The sequence below is a fragment of the Telmatherina bonti genome (genome assembly GCF_933228915.1).
Source record: "Telmatherina bonti genome assembly, chromosome: 3".
NCBI classification, from domain to species: domain Eukaryota; kingdom Metazoa; phylum Chordata; class Actinopteri; order Atheriniformes; family Telmatherinidae; genus Telmatherina; species Telmatherina bonti.
The window spans coordinates 36,512,715-36,533,209 of record NC_136621.1 but is presented as its reverse complement, the minus strand read 5'-3'; the positions used below and the strand labels follow the sequence as shown (position 1 = coordinate 36,533,209).

The following is a 20,495-nucleotide window of genomic DNA, read 5'->3' as shown; positions in this document are numbered from 1 at the left end:
AGCGGTGTCTTCAGACTACAATTTACAAACATTGAAGAGAACATACGCTGGCCAATCACCGTTCACCTAGTAGGCGTTGTTCTTCCATATATGGTAAAAGAGGAGGCGCTTTAGCTCGGTTACTACGCTATCACTGTGGTAACAGCAACAATCGACCAATTACAGCACAAAGCGAAGAAAGCGGGCGATTTGTATACGTTGGTGTCAAAGGGAGTTCATTCAGTTTCATCCTTTGGTTGTATTTCTCCAGGGCAGGGTGTGGAAAAAAGGCGGGTGCGTGTTTTTAATTTTAGGCGGAATTTATCGACTGTGATTGCACAATGCCTTAACTACATCATGGGAGCACAACTTCCCCTTATATGGGCTTAAAACTCATGAATAAAATACACAAGAAAACCACAAAAGTCACAGATGAAAAATGTTTTTAACATAATTTCTTCATAATATCTTTGATAGCATATCACAGAATACACAATAAAATCAAACTGCAACCAAGTGACATAACAGGATTATTAACAGAGCAGATGACAGAAATACATTTTATTTGTACAGTTAAAATGATCATTATGCTCTTTTGGAAGCCGTGGAAATGAGAAATATACATTTAAGCATCCTTCAGGATTTACACATTGGTCCTCAGCTGGTAATCTAAAAAAAGAAAATAAATTATGAAAAAATGTTATAAGTTTTTACATCTATAAGTATGTAACCACCAGTCTAAACATTATAAAACAGAATATTTCTAATTTACCTCCACTCTGTGTGATGTAGCGAACCCAGGGTAAAGCCTGGTAACCACTTTTTTCTATGATCTTCATATACCGGACCTGATGAAAATGAGTAAAAGTCACAACTTGTTCAGGAAGTAATATATATAATCAAATCAAATTCAGTTTCCCAGCATGAGCACATCAGCTCTAACAGGACCTGACTTGACTTTACAAACTATAAACTCTGGATTGTCTGGAAACAGAATAAAGAGTCTTCCATGTATCACAGCTGTATAAATATTAAAATGAGATAAACTAAATATACCTCACCTTGAAGGGTTTTATAGCCAGAATAAACATGCAGATTTACTAAACTCTCATTACTACAAGCTTTATTCCTGAGTTGTGTTTTCATACACCCTAATCTGTTTCTGCACACGTACCTGGATTCCTGATACTGTGAAGTAGGGGATTTCAAATTTGACAGTAATGGGAGGTTTGCCCTCCATCTCATCATTCTCAACACTGGGCAAACCAAAGTGAGCTCTCATGAGAAACTCTTTCCCTCCCTACATGGGGATGGTTGAACACAGAAAAATCAGACACAGAGATGTCTCAACACTCAGTAAACACTCAGCTGGGAATTTCTTACAGGGAAAGACTTGATGGTCCACATCACCATATTCTTCTCGGGCACATATTTGGCATTGCCTGTGCTGGTTTTGAATTTGGGTGAATCGGCATCACTGGGAACAGGGACCCTCACCTCCACATTATTGGCCACTGACTGTTTTTTAAACTGACCTTTTGCCTAATTGAAAAAAAGATGATACATCACACAGATTCAACGCTCAGACTGTGTCATTAATCATATTACAGCAACAGAAATAATTCAGTGCTTTAGCAGTTTATAGTTTGCATGAATTTAACCATTTAAAGCCATTTCAATGTACCTTAACCATGATTTCCACCCTGCTATGAGAGAATTTCTCTATGACTGATTCAATCCATATCAGAGGCTTCACCTGCAAAGAAAATAGGTTTTTACACACAGCACAGATAAAAATGTGAAATACAAGATAATAAAGAAGACCATACATGTGTATTGATGCGGTAGGACATCAGTTCAGATTCTCCATCTGGAGGAATGAAGGAGATTGTACGATCGCTCTCGAAACGAGAGAGACGGACACACTGGTGAAACTTCACGTCTTCCATCACTACCGTCTTCCCTTTATCACCTGAGCACAATGCACACAATAAAATACTGCTGCAGCTTTCAGTCATCATGGCATCTTTAACTAATGCTTCATCATAATATGGAACCCAGTTCAGTTCTTTACTCAGGTTTAAAAGCATGCAGAGCTTTTCAGCAGACAGAAAACTCTGGAATAAGTGGGCAGAAACAAGAGTCAATGTATGAGATCAAACTGGGTTCTGCATCCAGAAAATCATTAACAGAGGCAGAAACGATGAAAAAAGAAAGAAAGTTGAGGGAGGGGGGGGGGATTAGCCATGGATGATTGAATGAAAGGGATAAATCTTGTATCTGCCTGAATATTTGTTTGCTGTACATCCAAACACATAAAGTGACTGAAGGATACAAGCATATTTTTTCATTTATTAAATAGATATAGAGTTGTGTGTCAGGCAAAGAACCAGAGAAGGTGGAAGTCGACCTCTACAGCAGGGATCCTCAATCCTGGTCCTCAAGGGTCAGTGTCCCGCAGGCTTTCCAAGAGTCCCTGCTGCAACACACCTGATTCAAATCAGTGTGTTGCAGCAGACTTGTGCAGAGCTTGTCTGAGTCCGAGCCAGGTGTGTTCCAGCAGGGACACTTGGAAGCCCTGCAAGACACTGGCCGGCTGCGGACCAGGATTGAGGATCCTTGCTCTACAAGAAGTCGACATCCAAGTTTTGGACAGTTTTCTGTTCCATCAATTAAAAGTAAACTTCATTTGTCAGGATGATGGATCGTCTTGCTGCAGAACAAACAGCTTCTAACTATTTCTTCAGGTAATATATAATGTGATCAGGAAACAGTCCAGATCTTAATCAGAGTTAAAAGAAAGCTGGAATCTGTTTTTTAAAGTGAAATTCATGCTTCAGGTAAATAAAGACATGATAACGCCAGAGAAGCTACCAAAAGTATTAACTGATTTTTTTTCCTCATAAATGAGTAATCTGATAATTAGTCCTTTACTTGATGTGAAATTACTGCCCGCAGTTACAGTTTCATAACTTGGAAAGTTTTACTCATGTCGACACTTCAGTTGTTAAATAAAATAGATTTCTGTCATAGCTGTAATTTGCTTTTATTGTTTGCTGCTAAAAAGAAGAAACAGTTGATAAACATCCTTAATTCCTTTTGCTGTTGTACTCTGAATGAAACAAATAAAATAAAGAGGATTAGTGCATATTCTGTGATGAAATAACTGCTAGAGATTGTATACGCACGTCCAGTGAGGGCAAAAAGCACTCGATCGTTGAGGCCCAGGCGCAGTTCGGGCATCCCAGACAACATGGTCTTCAGCTTGATGCTGCCCACGATGTCGCTGCTCATCACGTTGCCATTTGCATTCACCTGAAAAACAAAACATAACATAGCATGAATAAAATCAATTACAATTTAGATTGCAAGCATGTCAGATAAAGACATTTTTGTATGTTCATTTAACTCTGGACATTTATTTCTGAGCTGGAAACTCATCCTGAACACAAACAAAAGGGATTATTGTCAACTTTTACCATCAGCATAATAAATTTCTGCATTTTGTTTTAATCCTACAAAGAAAAACTAATTTTCCAACCGATATTCTAATTCTAATAACATACTGATACTAAAAAACCAAACTATTTGTAATAAAATATTTGAATTACAGGTGAACCAGATGTGTATAAACTGGTGTACAGGCCCAGAATTCAGTGTTTCTAAGACATTATTGTTTCTTCTACAGCTTTAAATAAGCAAAGTGTAAAAAAAATACAATATAATGACACTGCATAATGAAGTAAATTACACACAAAAGCAAATTGTGTTACTACATGGCTGATTTTAAGCTGCGGACAATGTTAGGCTCATATAGTCACACAACAATAGTAAATACATTAAACCTGGAATCTCAAAGTCTAATCCTGAAGCAAACAGTCCGGCAGGTTTTACATGTTTTCTACTTCAACACATCTGAATAAAATGAATGGCTCATTGTGCCGTAGCTGAAAACTGGATGTTGTATCAATTTCATTTTAATCAGGTGTGTTAGAGCAGGAATCATCTAAAACCTGAAGAATAGTGGACCTCTAGGGCCAGAATTTCAAAGCTCTGCATAAAAAATTACGTTAATACAGTAATTTCCATAAATATTATAGCTGAACACAACAGAAATGATAGATGTCCACTTTCTACACAGGAAATTTAAAAGATGAAACACTAAAAGCTTAAAAATGTGTTTAATCTCTGGTCTGTAACATTTAGCACAATTTATTAGCAGAAGAATAACTTCATACTCGTAGCTAGGTTTTCTTTTTTGTTTATGCTGATGAATAATAATTATGTTTTTTTTTTTTTATCTAAAAAGGTTAACTTTAAACACAAGGATGCTGTTATATTCCTTATCACTACCATGTTACTGGAGCAGCTCATAAGGGACAAACCAATCACGGTGATCTTCAGCTCTTTGAGGTCCTCATAGTGGCGTTCAGCTGGTTGTAATTTGCTGTTTGTGCTACTAGATATCTCTACATCCTACACACTGGGCCTTTACAGGACGATTTAGTCCCTTCCTTAATCTTACCAGTACGTTGATGGACTCAATGACATCAATAAAGACCTCGTTCTTCTTGTATTTGATCCCCTCTGACCGCCAGGAGACAGCATTGGTGACGGTGGTCGGCACCTTGGACTTTGCCACCTCCAGCTTGGCACCTTCCTGAGTGATGTATCTGCAAGAGATGACATCTTTTGTTGCTATGGAGTTTGTTTTTGTTAGCCTGATTATGTGCGAGTATGCTGAGTCTCACTCTTGTAGGATCTTGCTGTCAGTCGTCTGAGGGAAACCGAAGTCCATCAACTCATCCAGAAGCTCATAGACGACTACAAAGTTATCCTGGATGCTCTCCTCCTCCAGCTCTTTGAAGTACTCCGTAAACACCTGTGTGACATAAATGACAGGTGACATCATTCCATAGGGCAGGGGTCCCCGAAGGCCGCTGTTCTGCAGGTTTTCACTGTATCCCTACTCCAACACACCTGGCATACATTAAAGGGATTCGACAGCCGATGAAGTTCTGCTCAGTGTCTCATTCATTTGAGTCAAGTGTGTTGGAGCAGGGATACATGGAAACGCTGCAAGATTGTGGCCCTCGAGGACCAGAGCTGGACACTCCGAATGTAGAGGCTCAAAGTCACTTCACTCTGGATCAATGCCGTGTTTTAACGTCAACTTTCATCAACTTTACAAATAAACAAATGCATTCAAATCACTCACCTCAACTAGTTTGTAGAGAAACGAGTAGACGAGGGAGGCATTGGAGTTCTTGTTTGTAATGACCACAACTGTTCACAGATTAAGTTAAGGTATATCCTACATGTACGTCCACGCTCCTGAGGTCAGTGTCGTTTTGTAACCAAACCACACATCTTTTTATTCTTCTTTTTAAAAGGCGAGTTACTGAAGTCCCCTCTAACAATAAGTGTTGCATGAACTGGGATAGTCTTCCAACATCTATACGAGACAGTTCCACCCGTATGGCGTTTAAAGAAAAGAGCTGAAAAATGGCTTAAAACCAATCACGCCTGTAAACATAGATGAGGTTTAATATGTGCAGTATATTGTACGTGGATACAGGAATTTGATATATGTTTTATATGTCTGTAAATGTCTGAGGACTACAGATGGAAAGCAGCTTCTAGCTAAATCTGACATTTTTACACACTGTATTGAGTTTATACAAAGTGTTCATTATGTGAATTGTCCTCATTAAATTAAGTAAATAAATAAAATAAAGAACAGAGGTTGTAATAAATGCTCAGGGTAAGGATACGGTAAAGGTTGTTGTGTTTGATCCACATGAAGTGAACTTTGCCGTGTGACATGACGGGACAGATGAGCCCTTCTTCTTCATGTTGCATGAGCAAAGGCATGAAGTGTTCGATTTCTGCCATGTCCACATCCCCTTTATAGTTCCGACATATCAGCACCTGAGAACAAGGCGATTACAGGACAAGGTTTTCTTAAAACGGAATGGAAAATAACAGGAATCAGACCATAAACACAGATAATCTGCGACTTCAAAGCCGCTTAAAGATTAAATGAAGGATGATGATTGTCTTTTTGGAGCATCCCAATGATGCCCCACTGTAAAAACTGCTCAGGAACAGCATGAAAAGAAAGAAAGCTCAAACCTGATAAATAGTAAGCTGACCAATTCCCAACACATTCAAACATCCTAGCAAAGTGTTGCACACTAAGACACCGCTGGACAGCCACAGAGCTTTGGCGGTACAAGGAAACCTCAGTCCTTTTACTGTTTTGACAACATATTGGATGTTATTTTACAGATTAGAATAAATTAAGTCTTTGCTCATTTAATACTTTTGTACGAGGTCACAGCGGGATGACTCAACACAAGTAGCTAAGCAGCCAATCACATGGTAGTAACTCAGTGTATTCAGACATGATCAGGATGTTTGCTGAAGTTCAATCAGCATCAGAATGAGGAAGAAGGACTGAAATAACTTTGTACGTGGTTGGTTGCTTGTGCCAGATGAGCTAGTCTGACTAGAAACAAGGAATGGGATATTTTCTTGGACACGTTGGGCCTTGCATGACGTAAATGGTTTTTATAGTTAGGATATGAGCATCTCCTGAGTTGGAGTCTGCATGTACGGGACCCAACTGTCCAGGTTATGCTCATTGCTCTTATAGTTATGGGTAGTCTAGCCATTCATTACTTATGTAGCAATGGGGATGTTACCTGATGCACTGAGAAGTACCTCGCTCCATTTCTCCAATGTAATAATGTATAAATATATGACAGTATTGCCGTCTCTAACTTATTTCTCCTTTTTTCCGCAGGTCTTCCTGAATAAGTGCAGTTTTACATGTTGATCTGTCTTTCCTGTCGTCTTCACCCCAACCAGTCGAGGCAGATGGCTGCCCTCCCTGAGTCGGGTTCTGCCAGAGGTTTTCTTCCTGTTAAAAAGGGAGTTTTTTCCTTCCCTGTCGCCTCGTGCAGCTCAGGATGGGGAATTGGATCCAAGTCATGACTCGATGCAATCAGTTGGTTTCTACTATAGGATATGTATGAATTGGCTTGAAGTGATGCGCGTGTAAAGTGCCCTGTGACAACATTGTTGTGAAGTGGCGCTATACACATAAAGTTGAATTGAATTGGATTAATATAAAATGCCAGGAGGGAAATACAACTTATATGAGCAATATGAGATGCATTAATGATGCATGTTCAGTGCAAACATGTGACAACTGTTTGTTAACACTTGACTTGTTCAGTCAAAAACTCAACAACACTTTACTGAAACACTTCTTGGATGGGTTAACACAATACCTTTACAAGACTAGAGTTTAAAGCTGAACTGAATAAAACACCCCAAACTACTTAGTATCGTCCATCCCTTCAAGACACAGTGTAGCAGCTTCTGATGGATCCTTCCAACAAGATAATGCACCGTGTCACAAAGCTTAAATCAGTTAGCTGTACTCCAACTCTTAAAACAATAGATCTTTGGGGTGTGGTGGAATGGGAGATTGTCACCATAGATGTGCAAATCAGCAGCAACTTTGTGAAGCTATGATGTCGAAATGGAGCCAAATCTCTGACGAAATGTTCCCAAAACCTTGTTGAAAGAATTAAGTCAGTTTCAAGACAAAATGTGTCTTATTTGATTTTAGGAAGGGGGATCTGCTAGGTGTCAAACTCCAGTCTTTAAGGGCCGGTCTCCTGTAGGTTTTTGTTGTTGCCATGCTCCAACACATCTGCCTGAAATTCATAAATATGTTAACAAGAAGTATCCATTTGATTTTTTCAGCTGTTGTAGAGGGAAACAACAAAAACCTTCCAGATACCGGCCCTGGAGGACTGGAGTTTGACACCCCTGTTAAAGGGATCAGATTATTTCAGAAAACACAAGAATATTTTAATTTAATTCCTTAAAATATTGTCCTTTTTTCCTCAGGTCTACTCTACGTTTAACCTCTCAGAATCAACAAGCTGAATAATCTTTGTTCAGTAATGTTGAAGATAAGCCTATGCAAAGCAGGTTGCACCTGACATCTTTAGCATGCAGGTGTCTTATTATGCTTTATCATGATTTAACACCAAAGCAGAAGCTTGCATGGTGAAGATCAAGTGATGCATCCATTCCCCGTCACATGTGTGTCATGTTAACAATGAATATGATGCTGACTGCAGAAAGTCACAACAACGCAGCTGCTCGCTTTCTTTCACTCCATCATGAGGCTGCAGCTTTTGCTTCCATTCAATCCGGAAGTAAATGGGGGAGAAAAAAAAGGCCAATGAATGAGTGTGTGGCAAGGTTTTCATTAATATTTAACGACGTCATCAATGTTTAACAGGTAAAGAAACAGGGAGGAAAACAGATGGAAATTCAACTTTTTAACTTTCATAACATGTCGCAGAAAAGCGAATATGACGCCTGATAAGCAATTAACACTGTCCATAATGAGCTCCAACAGCCTTACCTTCCCCTTTAGATCCAAGACAAACACAGCAGAGGCAGACATTGTGCTCGTTCCAACTGCACGCGACTTCAGAAAGCACACAGACTCCGTTTAAAGTTCAGCTCCAGCTTCACACTTCCGAATTGTCATAAAAATAACAATAAAAACAACATGAGTTTAAAAAGAAGCACGGAGCCTGCTGTGTCGTTTTCCCCAAGCTGCCGTGACGTGGGCTCGCGCAGGTGAAACATTAACCAGCTCACCTGAGCGGATGGTGAAAGTAAAGAGTGTGTTGTTCGCGTGATCCACTAGAGGGCGCCACGGACACACGCGTAACAGGTGCGTCTGTGACAGTCTTAGGTCTCAGCTCGTGTAATAATAATAATAATTAAAACCGCAAGCGGTGATATAGGCCCTCGCACCATGGCGCCGCTCGGCATAATGCCACCGCCTCCCCTGGCAACATCCTTCCCATGCCTCTCTCAACCTAAAGTGCAGCCAGACTGCACTTCAGGCCATTTAGGCCTTATGAAGGGTCACTTCCTGTCACCAAGGGGCGGGGCTAACTTATCATCTAATTATTGATATGCAGAAATGTAAAGGATATGACTGGCATCATCTGTAGCAAATTTGGTGCAGGTTGGTTGTTTTTTGTGGGAGTTATGTCAGTTTTCCTTTTAATTGCATCACAGCTGCTTTGCTGCCCCGCCTCTCCTAAACGATATCCCCTATTAAAAGAAATAGCACAACTTTTAATCACACATGCCTCTTGAGCATCCTGACTCATTTGGGTTAAAGTTGGACAACATTCTTAGAAGGAACTTCTCAAAATGCATGACAAAGAAAATGACAGAAATTGCCCCAAAAATGACACCTTTTTTCAAAATGGCCGACTTCCTGTTTTATTTAGCCCATATGTCCAAGAGACTTTTTTCAAGGTACTGGAAGGTTCTACAACTGTGCCGAATCATATCAATGTCAGTCAATGCAGTGGGCGGGGCTGATTGATTGAAATATTGTAGGGGGCGCTATGGAGCCGTTTACGATTTTCTCCACTATATTGTAATTTTACTCTATTAAGGACATAACTGTCATGACTCATGACAAGTATGGTGACGATCAACAATTTCATGGCTTTGTTACAGGTACTTCCTGGTTCATGATATCAGACACTTGTTGTTGCCAAGGGGTGGGGCTAGTTCAGAGTCATATTATTGCATTGTAGATTTTGTTCATCATGGGACTGGCATCAAATGTGTCGATTCCTGTGCTGATATGTTGTTTTATGTGGGAGTTTTAGCAATAAGTCATTGTTAATGAGACATCAAACTTTGAGGGCCCGCCCCTCCTAAACTAAATCTTCTATTAGAAGAAATAACACAACTTTAAATCACACATGCCTCCTGAGCATCCTGTGCAAGTTGGGTGTCAGTTGGACAATATCCCTAGGAGGAGTTGTTTAAAATGCATGGCAAAGAAATGACCCCAAAAATGGCACCTTTTTCAAAATGGCCGACTTCCTGTTGAATTTAGCCCATATGTCCAAGAGACTTTTTTGAAGGTACTGGCAGGTTCTCCAACTGTGCTGAATTTTATCCATGTCGGTCCATGTAGTGGGCGGGGCTGATTGATTGAAATTTTGTAGGGGGCGCTATGGAGGCATGCTGCATTTATTCCATTATGTTTCAATGGGGCTTAGTTCAGGGCCTTACTGTCATCAGTCATGGCAAGTTTGGTGGCGGTCCAAGGTTCCATGGCTTGGTCACAGGTACTTCCTGTTTCATGGCGTTGGACCGCCATTCGCCATGTCCCGTTTAGCGTAGCAACTTGAGGTTTTTATTGTGGCATCATGAAAGGGTTTGACATGTTTTGGAGGAGGCTCAAGTGTTTGGGATCATTTGCTTAGAAGCATGATCCTCAAACGTGGAAAAAACCACTTCCTGTTGTAAGTGGGCGGGGCTTAGGTCTACACCAGCAATGGTCACATTAATCTGTTCAGGACTGATCCCTTATTAATCCCTATAAGTTTTAGGGTGATCAGATCAAAATTGACAATTTTATAGTGATTTATGATGTCACGCCGCCGCATGGAACTTCGCCATGGCGTCACGGGCACGCCGTGCAGCGTAGAGCAACGTCCTTTACCAGATCTCTTCACCGACATGTTTTGTGATGCCTGAGTGAATTTGGGCCATGTGGTGTCTACCAAGCCAGAGTTATGGGTGTGTGAGCAAAAAACAACACTTTTGACCTCCAGGGGGCGTGGCTATTTCATAATCAAAATATTGACATATAGAACTCTGTAGGAGGGGACTGCCATCATATCTAGCAAATGTGGTGCAGAAATGTTGCTTTATGTCGGAGTTTTATCCGTTTAATTTTTCATGGCGAGACATCAAACTTTGAGGCCCCGCCCCTCGTAAACTAAGTCTCCTATTAGAAGAAATAACACAACATTGAATCACACATGCCTCCTGAACATCCTCAGCAATTTGTGGCTCAGTGGGATAAAAGCCCTAGGACGAGTTCGTTAAAATGCGAGGTGCTAAAACGCCAAAATATTGACTTTGACCTAAAATGGCCGCCTTCCTGTCGACATTTCACCATGACATTAAGAGGATTTTTTGTTCGCCCTAGCACGTAGATCATGTGTATGAATTTTCATAAAGATTAACGACATGCAGTGGCGGGGCACCTTAAATAGGTGGCGCTCTCATTCAGTTTCGCCCAAACATTCTGGAGCACCTCAAAATATCAAATTTTTCGTATTCCCTTGGGGGGGTACGCAAAATTTGGTGAGTTTTCGAGCACGTTCAGGCCTCCAAAAAAGCACGCGAAGTGTCCGAATAAAAATAATAATAATAATAATAATTAAAACCGCAAGCGGTGATATAGGCCCTCGCACCATGGCGCCGCTCGGCATAATGCCACCGCCTCCCCTGGCAACATCCTTCCCATGCCTCTCTCAACCTAAAGTGCAGCCAGACTGCACTTCAGGCCATTTAGGCCTTATGAACGGTCACTTCCTGTCACCAAGGGGCGGGGCTAACTTATCATCTAATTATTGACATGCACAAATGTGAAGGATATGACTGGCATCATCTGTAGTGAATTTGGTGCAGGTTGGTTGTTTTTTGTGGGAGTTATGTCAGTTTTCCTTTTCATTGCATCACATCTGCTTTGCTGCCCCGCCTCTCCTAAATGATATCCCCTATTAAAGAAAATAGCACAACTTTTAATCACACATGCCTCTTGAGCATCCTGACTCATTTGGGTTAAAGTTGGACTAAATTCTTAGGAGAAGTTCCTCAAAATGCATGGCAAAGAAAATGACAGAAATGACCCCAAAAATGGCACCTTTTTCAAAATGGCCGACTTCCTGTTGGATTTAGGCCATATGTCCAAGAGACGTTTTTCAAGGTACTGGGATGGTCTACAAGTGTCCCGAATCATATCCATGTCAGTCAATGTAGTGGGCGGGGCTGATTGATTGAAATTTTGTAGGGGGCGCTATGTAGCCATTTACTATCTTTTCCATTATATGGTAATTTTATTTTATTAAGGACATAACTGTCATGACTCATGGCAAGTATGGTGAAGATCAACAATTTCATGGCTTTGTTACAGGTACTTCCTGGTTCATGATATCAGACACTTGTTGTTGCCAAGGGGCGGGGCTAGTTCATAGTCATGTTATTGCATTGTAGATTTTGTTCATCATGGAACTGGCATCAAATGGGTCGATTCCTGTGCTGATATGTTGTTTTATGTGGGAGTTTTAGCAATAAGTCTTTGTTAATGAGACATAAAACTTTGAAGGGCCGCCCCTCCTAAACTAAATCTTCTATTAGAAGAAATAACACAACTTTAAATCACACATGCCTCCTGAGCATCCTGTGCAAGTTGGGTGTCAGTTGGACAATATCCCTAGGAGGAGTTGTTTAAAATGCATGGCAAAGAAATGACCCCAAAAATGGCACCTTTTTCAAAATGGCCGACTTCCTGTTGAATTTAGCCCATATGTCCAAGAGACTTTTTTGAAGGTACTGGCAGGTTCTCCAACTGTGCTGAATTTTATCCATGTCGGTCCATGTAGTGGGCGGGGCTGATTGATTGAAATATTGTAGGGGGCGCTATGGAGACATGCTCCATTTATTCCATAATGTTTCAATGGGGCTTAGTTCAGGGCCTTACTGTCATCAGTCATGGCAAGTATGGTGGCGGTCCAAGGTTCCATGGCTTGGTCACAGGTACTTCCTGTTTCATGGCGTTGGACCGCCATTCGCCATGTCCCGTTTAGCGTAGCGACTTGAGGTTTTTATTGTGGCATCATGAAAGGGTTTGACATGTTTTGGAGGAGGCTCAAGGGTTTTGGACCATTTGCTGAGAAGCATGACCCTCAAACGTGGAAAAAAACACTTCCTGTTGTAAGTGGGCGGGGCTTAGGTCTACACCAGCAATGGTCACATTAATCTGTTCAGGACTGATCCCTTATTAATCCCTATAAGTTTTAGGGTGAGCAGATCAAAATTGACAATTTTATAGTGATTTATGATGTCACGCCGCCGCATGGAACTTCGCCATGGCGTCACGGGCACGCCGTGCGGTGTAGAGCAACGTCCTTTATCAGATCTCTTCACCAACATGTTTTGTGATGCCTGAGTGAATTTGGGCCATGTAGTGTCCACCAAGCCAGAGTTATGGGTGTGTGAGCAAAAAACAACACTTTTGACCTCCAGGGGGCGTGGCTATTTCATAATCAAAATATTGACATATAGAACGCTGTAGGAGGGGACTGCCATCATATCTAGCAAATTTGGTGCAGAAATGTTGCTTTATGTGGGAGTTATATCTGTTTAATTTTTCCTGGCGAGACATCAAACTTTGAGGCCCCGCCCCTCGTAAACTAAGTCTCCTATTAGAAGAAATAACACAACATTTAATCACACATGCCTCCTGAACATCCTGAGCAATTTGTGGCTCAGTGGGATAAAAGCCCTAGGACGAGTTCGTTAAAATGCGAGGTGCTAAAACGCCAAAATATTGACTTTGACCTAAAATGGCCGCCTTCCTGTCGACATTTCACCATGACATTAAGAGGATTTTTTGTTTGTCCTGTCATGTAGATCATGTGTATGAATTTTCATAAAGATTAACGACATGCAGTGGCGGGGCACCTAAAATAGGTGGCGCTCTCCTTCAGTTTCGCCCAAACATTCTGGAGCACCTCAAAATATCAAATTTTTCGCATTCCCTTGGGGGGGTACGCAAAATTTGGTGAGTTTTCGAGCACGTTCAGGCCTCCAAAAAAGCACGCGAAGTGTCCGAATAAAAATAATAATAATAATAATAATAATAATAAACATTGCAATTACAATAGGCCTTCGCACTGCCAAGGTGCTCGGGCCTAATTAAAACCGCAAGCGGTGATATAGGCCCTCGCACCATGGCGCCGCTCGGCATAATGCCACCGCCTCCCCTGGCAACATCCTTCCCATGCCTCGCTCAACCTAAAGTGCAGCCAGACTGCACTTCAGGCCATTTAGGCCTTATTAAGGGTCACTTCCTGTCACCAAGGGGCGGGGCTAACTTATAATCTATTTATTGCCATGCACAAATGTGAAGGATATGACTGGCATCATCTGTAGCAAATTTGGTGCAGGTTGGTTGTTTTTTGTGGGAGTTATGTCAGTTTTCCTTGTCGTTGCATCACATCTGCTTTGCTGCCCCGCCTCTCCTAAACGATATCCCCTATTAAAAGAAATAGCACAACTTTTAATCACATATGTCTCTTGAGCATCCTGACGCATTTGGGTTAAAGTTGGACAAAATTCTTAGGACAAGTTCCTCCAAATGCATGGCAAAGAAAATGACAGAAATGACCCCAAAAATGGCACCCTTTTCAAAATGGCCGACTTCCTGTTGGATTTAGCCCATATGTCCAAGAGACTTTTTTGAAGGTACTGGGAGGGTCTACAAGTTTCCCGAATCATATCCATGTCAGTCAATGTATTGGGCGGGGCTGATTAATTAAAATATTGTAGGGGGCGCTATGGAGCCATTTACTATCTTCTCCACTATATTTTAATTTTACTCTATTAAGGGCATAACTTTCATGACTCATGGCAAGTATGGTGAAGATCAAAGGTTTCATGGCTTTGTTACAGGTACTTCCTGGTTCATGATATCAGACACTTCTTGTTGCCAAGGGGTGGGGCTAAATCATAGTCATGTTATTGCATTGTATATTTTGTTCATCATGGGACTGCCATCAAATGTGTCGATTCCTGTGGTGATATGTTGTTTTATGTGGGAGTTTTATCAATAAGTCTTTGTTAATGAGACATCAAACTTTGAGGGCCCGCCCCTCCTAAACTAAATCTTCTATTAGAAGAAATAACACAACTTTAAATCACACATGCCTCCTGAGCATCCTGTGCAAGTTGGGTGTCAGTTGGACAATATCCCTAGGAGGAGTTGTTTAAAATGCATGGCAAAGAAATGACCCCAAAAATGGCACCTTTTTCAAAATGGCCGACTTCCTGTTGAATTTAGCCCATATGTCCAAGAGACTTTTTTGAAGGTACTGGAAGGTTCTCCAACTGTGCTGAATTTTATCCATGTCGGTCCATGTAGTGGGCGGGGCTGATTGATTGAAATTTTGTAGGGGGCGCTATGGAGACATGCTCCATGTATTCCATTATGTTTCAATGGGGCTTAGTTCAGGGCCTTACTGTCATCAGTCATGGCAAGTATGGTTGCGGTCCAAGGTTCCATGGCTTGGTCACAGGTATTTCCTGTTTCATGGCGTTGGACCGCCATTCGCCATGTCCCATTTAGCGTAGCGACTTGAGGTTTTTATTGTGGCATCATGAAAGGGTTTGACATGTTTTGGAGGAGTCTCAAGTGTTTGGGACCATTTGCTTAGAAGCATGACCCTCAAACGTGGAAAAAACCACTTCCTGTTTTAAGTGGGCGGGGCTTAGGTCTACACCAGCAATGGTCACATTAATCTGTTCAGGACTGATCCCTTATTAATCCCTATAAGTTTTAGGGTGATCAGATCAAAATTGACAATTTTATAGTGATTTATGATGTCACGCCGCCGCATGGAACTTCGCCATGGCGTCACGGGCACGCCGTGCAGCGTAGAGCAACGTCCTTTACCAGATCTCTTCACCAACATGTTTTGTGATGCCTGAGTGAATTTGGGCCATGTGGTGTCCACCAAGCCAGAGTTATGGGTGTGTGAGCAAAAAACAACACTTTTGACCTCCAGGGGGCGTGGCTATTTCATAATCAAAATATTGACATATAGAACTCTGTAGGAGGGGACTGCCATCATATCTAGCAAATTTGGTGCAGAAATGTTGCTTTATGTGGGAGTTATATCCGTTTAATTTTTCCTGGCGAGACATCAAACTTTGAGGCCCCGCCCCTCGTAAACTAAGTCTCCTATTAGAAGAAATAACACAACATTTAATCACACATGCCTCCTGAACATCCTCAGCAATTTGTGGCTCAGTGGGATAAAAGCTCTAGGACGAGTTCGTTAAAATGCGAGGTGCTAAAACGCCAAAATATTGACTTTGACCTAAAATGGCCGCCTTCCTGTCGACATTTCACCATGACATTAAGAGGATTTTTTGTTCGCCCTAGCATGTAGATCATGTGTATGAATTTTCATAAAGATTAACGACATGCAGTGGCGGGGCACCTAAAATAGGTGGCGCTCTCGTTCAGTTTCGCCCAAACATTCTGGAGCACCTCAAAATATCAAATTTTTCGTATTCCCTTGGGGGGGTACGCAAAATTTGGTGAGTTTTCGAGCACGTTCAGGCCTCCAAAAAAGCACGCGAAGTGTCCGAATAAAAATAATAATAATAATTAAAACCGCAAGCGGTGATATAGGCCCTCGCACCATGGCGCCGCTCGGCAGAATGCCACCACCTCCCCTGGCAACATCCTTCCCATGCCTCTCTCAACCTAAAGTGCAGCCAGACTGCACTTCAGGCCATTTAGGCCTTATGAACGGTCACTTCCTGTCACCAAGGGGCGGGGCTAACTTATCATCTAATTATTGACATGCACAAATGTGAAGGATATGCCTGGCATCATCTGTAGCAAATTTGGTGCAGGTTGGTTGTTTTTTGTGGGAGTTATGTCTGTTTTCCTTTTCATTGCATCACATCTGCTTTGCTGCCCCGCCTCTCCTAAACGATATCCCCTATTAAAAGAAATAGCACAACTTTTAATCACACATGCTTCTTGAGCATCCTGACTCATTTGGGTTAAAGTTGGACAAAATTCTTAGGACAAGTTCCTCAAAATGCATGGCAAAGAAAATGACAGAAATGACCCCAAAAATGGCACCCTTTTCAAAATGGCCGACTTCCTGTTGGATTTAGCCCATATATCCAAGAGACTTTTTTGAAGGTACTGGGAGGGTCTATAAGTGTGCTGAATTTTATCCATGTCAGTCAATGTAGTGGGCGGGGCTGATTGATTGAAATATTGTAGGGGGCGCTATGGAGCCATTTACTATCTTTTCCACTATGTTGTAATTTTATTCTATTAAGTACATAACTGTCATGACTCATGGCAAGTATGGTGAAGATCAACAATTTCATGGCTTTGTTACAGGTACTTCCTGGTTCATGATATCAGACACTTGTTGTTGCCAAGGGGCGGGGCTAGTTCATAGTCATGTTTTTGCATTGTAGATTTTGTTCATCATGGAACTGGCATCAAATGGGTCGATTCCTGTGCTGATATGTTGTTTTATGTGGGAGTTTTAGCAATAAGTCTTTGTTAATGAGACATCAAACTTTGAGGGCCCGCTCCTCCTAAACTAAATCTTCTATTAGAAGAAATAACACAACTTTAAATCACACATGCCTCCTGAGCATCCTGTGCAAGTTGGGTGTCAGTTGGACAATATCCCTAGGAGGAGTTGTTTAAAATGCATGGCAAAGAAATGACCCCAAAAATGGCACCTTTTTCAAAATGGCCGACTTCCTGTTGAATTTAGCCCATATGTCCAAGAGACTTTTTTGAAGGTACTGGCAGGTTCTCCAACTGTGCTGAATTTTATTCATGTCGGTCCATGTAGTGGGCGGGGCTGATTGATTGAAATTTTGTAGGGGGCGCTATGGAGACATGCTCCATTTATTCCATAATGTTTCAATGGGGCTTAGTTCAGGGCCTTACTGTCATCAGTCATGACAAGTTTGGTGGTGGTCCAAGGTTCCATGGCTTGGTCACAGGTACTTCCTGTTTCATGGCGTTGGACCGCCATTCGCCATGTCCCGTTTAGCGTAGCGACTTGAGGTTTTTATTGTGGCATCATGAAAGGGTTTGACATGTTTTGCAGGAGTCTCAAGTGTTTGGGACCATTTGCTTAGAAGCATGACCCTCAAACGTGGAAAAAACCACTTCCTGTTGTAAGTGGGCGGGGCTTAGGTCTACACCAGCAATGGTCACATTAATCTGTTCAGGACTGATCCCTTATTAATCCCTATAAGTTTTAGGGTGATCAGATCAAAATTGACAATTTTATAGTGATTTATGATGTCACGCCGCCGCATGGAACTTTGCCATGGCGTCACGGGCACGCCGTGCAGCGTAGAGCAACGTCCTTTACCAGATCTCTTCACCAACATGTTTTGTGATGCCTGAGTGAATTTGGGCCACTGCATCTTATAATTATTTCCATAAGTGTAATGAACAAAAAAGTTTACAAATGTGTATGAAGTCAGCAGCGAGGGTGCAACACATAAAACATGAACAGGAATTATTGACCTTCTATTGTGGAATCTAAACTTCACATCTTTTGTATATAGTTGTGTCTTCTGTTTGTGGATCATAGACTTTTCTCTGTGGGATTTGTGCTGTGTTTATACACTGTTAGATCTGTATTTATTACAGTCATAAATTGTAATAAACTTTTATCTTGTTCCTGTATGATCACATCCTACTGCAGTTATTTAGATGACTTGAATGTATTGAATAAATGGGGAAAAGCATTTAAATTTCTTTATTTTAAAAACGCTTCAAAGTGTACAAAGTAGCTCAAATTACTTAATTAGTAACACAAAGTTATAAGTAAGAAACAATACAATCAACGAACATGTAAACAATAGATTCCACAGAAATGCTATTAAATTGTGGTTTACTAGAAGAAAAAAAAAAGAATCAAACACCAAAAATAAAACCAATGTTGTGTCTGTGCAGATCAGGAAACTGCTCTTCAGTAGCCACACAGCAACTGGGAATCAAGCCTTGTTTCCTTCTGAGGAGCTGGGATGTGAGTCTTCTTAGGTCCTTCACATTTATGTCATCAAGACGTCTCTGCAAAATTATACAAAAGATTGGTTAGATAAATAGAGCCACATTTTACTAACTGATGGAAAACAAAGTGAAAAGTGAAAGATCAGATTTTTTAGTGAAGGTCTGTGTCTACCAACTTTGTTCAGAGACTAAGTTAATATATTACTGTAATATCTAAAACTAATGTCTGGATGCCAAAGCAACAAGTAACATATGGAAGACAGAGCAGTAGGTAACAAGCTCAAATATAAAATTACATTTATGTTACAACAACAAATAATACATAAAACAGTTACCATTGACGAGGCTGAAGTTAGCTTCCGATCCGCAGCTTATGGCTGCAATATGTGTAAAGGGCAATTACACTGAATTTTTTGGAAACACCACCACATTAGACCAGGTACTGACAAAAAACTGGTATAGTATGTGGAATATTTTAGCCCACATTTGAAGAGTCTAAGTGTTTTAGTTTTTTGTCAGGACCTGATGTAATGTGGTCCAGATGCCAAAAAAGTCATGAAATGACCCTTATTTGCATTTTCACAAATAGAATAAAGATTTCACAAATCAGACACTATGTTTTATTGAATCTGCATAGTATGTGGAATATTTTAACCCAGGTTTTAAGAGTCCAAGTGTTGTAGTTTTTTGTCAGGACCTGGTCTAATGTGGTGTTTCTGAAAAATTCAGTGGAATTGCCCTTTACACATATTGCGAATCGGAAGCTAACTTCAGCCTCGTTTACCATTGTTGGTTATTGGAATACTGTGGAATTCCTGTAATAAATGTTTTCTATCAGTAATATCTTGAGACAAAACAGTGAACATGAAACTGCATTTTACCTGTACTACAGCTAGCCAGTCACATCTCTGGAAGCTGCAGGTCGTCTTCCTCAGACTGACCCGCTTGTCCTCGGACCGTCCACCAGCCCTGCCTCGGCCTTCCTGGCAACCTTAACATGTCATATTCATCACTGAAAACAAGTGTGTACACGGATCATCGCTGTAACAACATTCAAACATGTAAATTCTGCATTATGTCAGTGTCTGACTGCCTGTGTTAGGCTGATTCAGTCTAACATCAGCTGAATATATGCAGAAATATTAATAAAGTAGGAATTAGCCTAACAACTATAGCTAGCTTAGCACGTAGCTTAGCCTCTTCTTAGTACCACCGTTTATTCCATACGCGATATTGTCATTTTTACGTACTACTTTGCAAAAAAAAAACACCATAAGAGAGTATCATTTTCAGCATGACGAAGAGCCTGTTGTGTTAACAGTTACTTACCGGTTCATGTGGAGCTGAAATACTGGATGTCATCACACAGTTTGTAAATAAACTTTGAGTCTTGTGGACGGTGACGGTTCCGCTGTATTTAGAGGATGGGAGGGGTGAGGAGCAAGTTTAGCTCACTACTTCCGCCCTGTGGTGGTTTGTAGAGGTAGCAGTTGTGTGGTTTTGCTCACTACATGGTGTTTGCCACCTAGTGTTGGAAAGAATCGCTTTGAAATCTTACATACTCTGGCTTCAATAAATTGAAAAAAATAATCTAAAAGTGGATCAAATATGCCACAGTGTTTAATGAAATTGAAAAAAAAATCCCACCAGTTTTCCATAAATGGATGTTACATTATTTTTACTTTATTCAAAACAAGAATTAGCTGCTCATTCTCAGAACCAAAGCCTCAGATTTTTTCTTTTTCATGTAATCCCCCACAGTACAGACAAAGAGCAACAGGGAGGAATAATACAT

The 20,495-nt window shown here is 41.0% G+C and overlaps 1 protein-coding gene across 1 annotated transcript; it reads right to left on the bottom strand.

The window, feature by feature from the left end:
- Window positions 1-622: 622 nt before the first annotated feature.
- ap1m2 (adaptor related protein complex 1 subunit mu 2) lies at window positions 623-8,473 on the bottom strand (the record flags this gene model as incomplete). Its single annotated transcript, XM_079264309.1, has 12 exons — window positions 623-648; window positions 752-827; window positions 1,154-1,279; window positions 1,363-1,521; window positions 1,664-1,735; window positions 1,809-1,951; window positions 3,168-3,294; window positions 4,505-4,652; window positions 4,731-4,861; window positions 5,198-5,265; window positions 5,754-5,910; window positions 8,432-8,473. 12 exons carry the CDS (start codon window positions 8,471-8,473, stop codon window positions 623-625), a joined length of 1,275 nt encoding a protein of 424 aa, XP_079120435.1.
- Window positions 8,474-20,495: the final 12,022 nt, after the last annotated feature.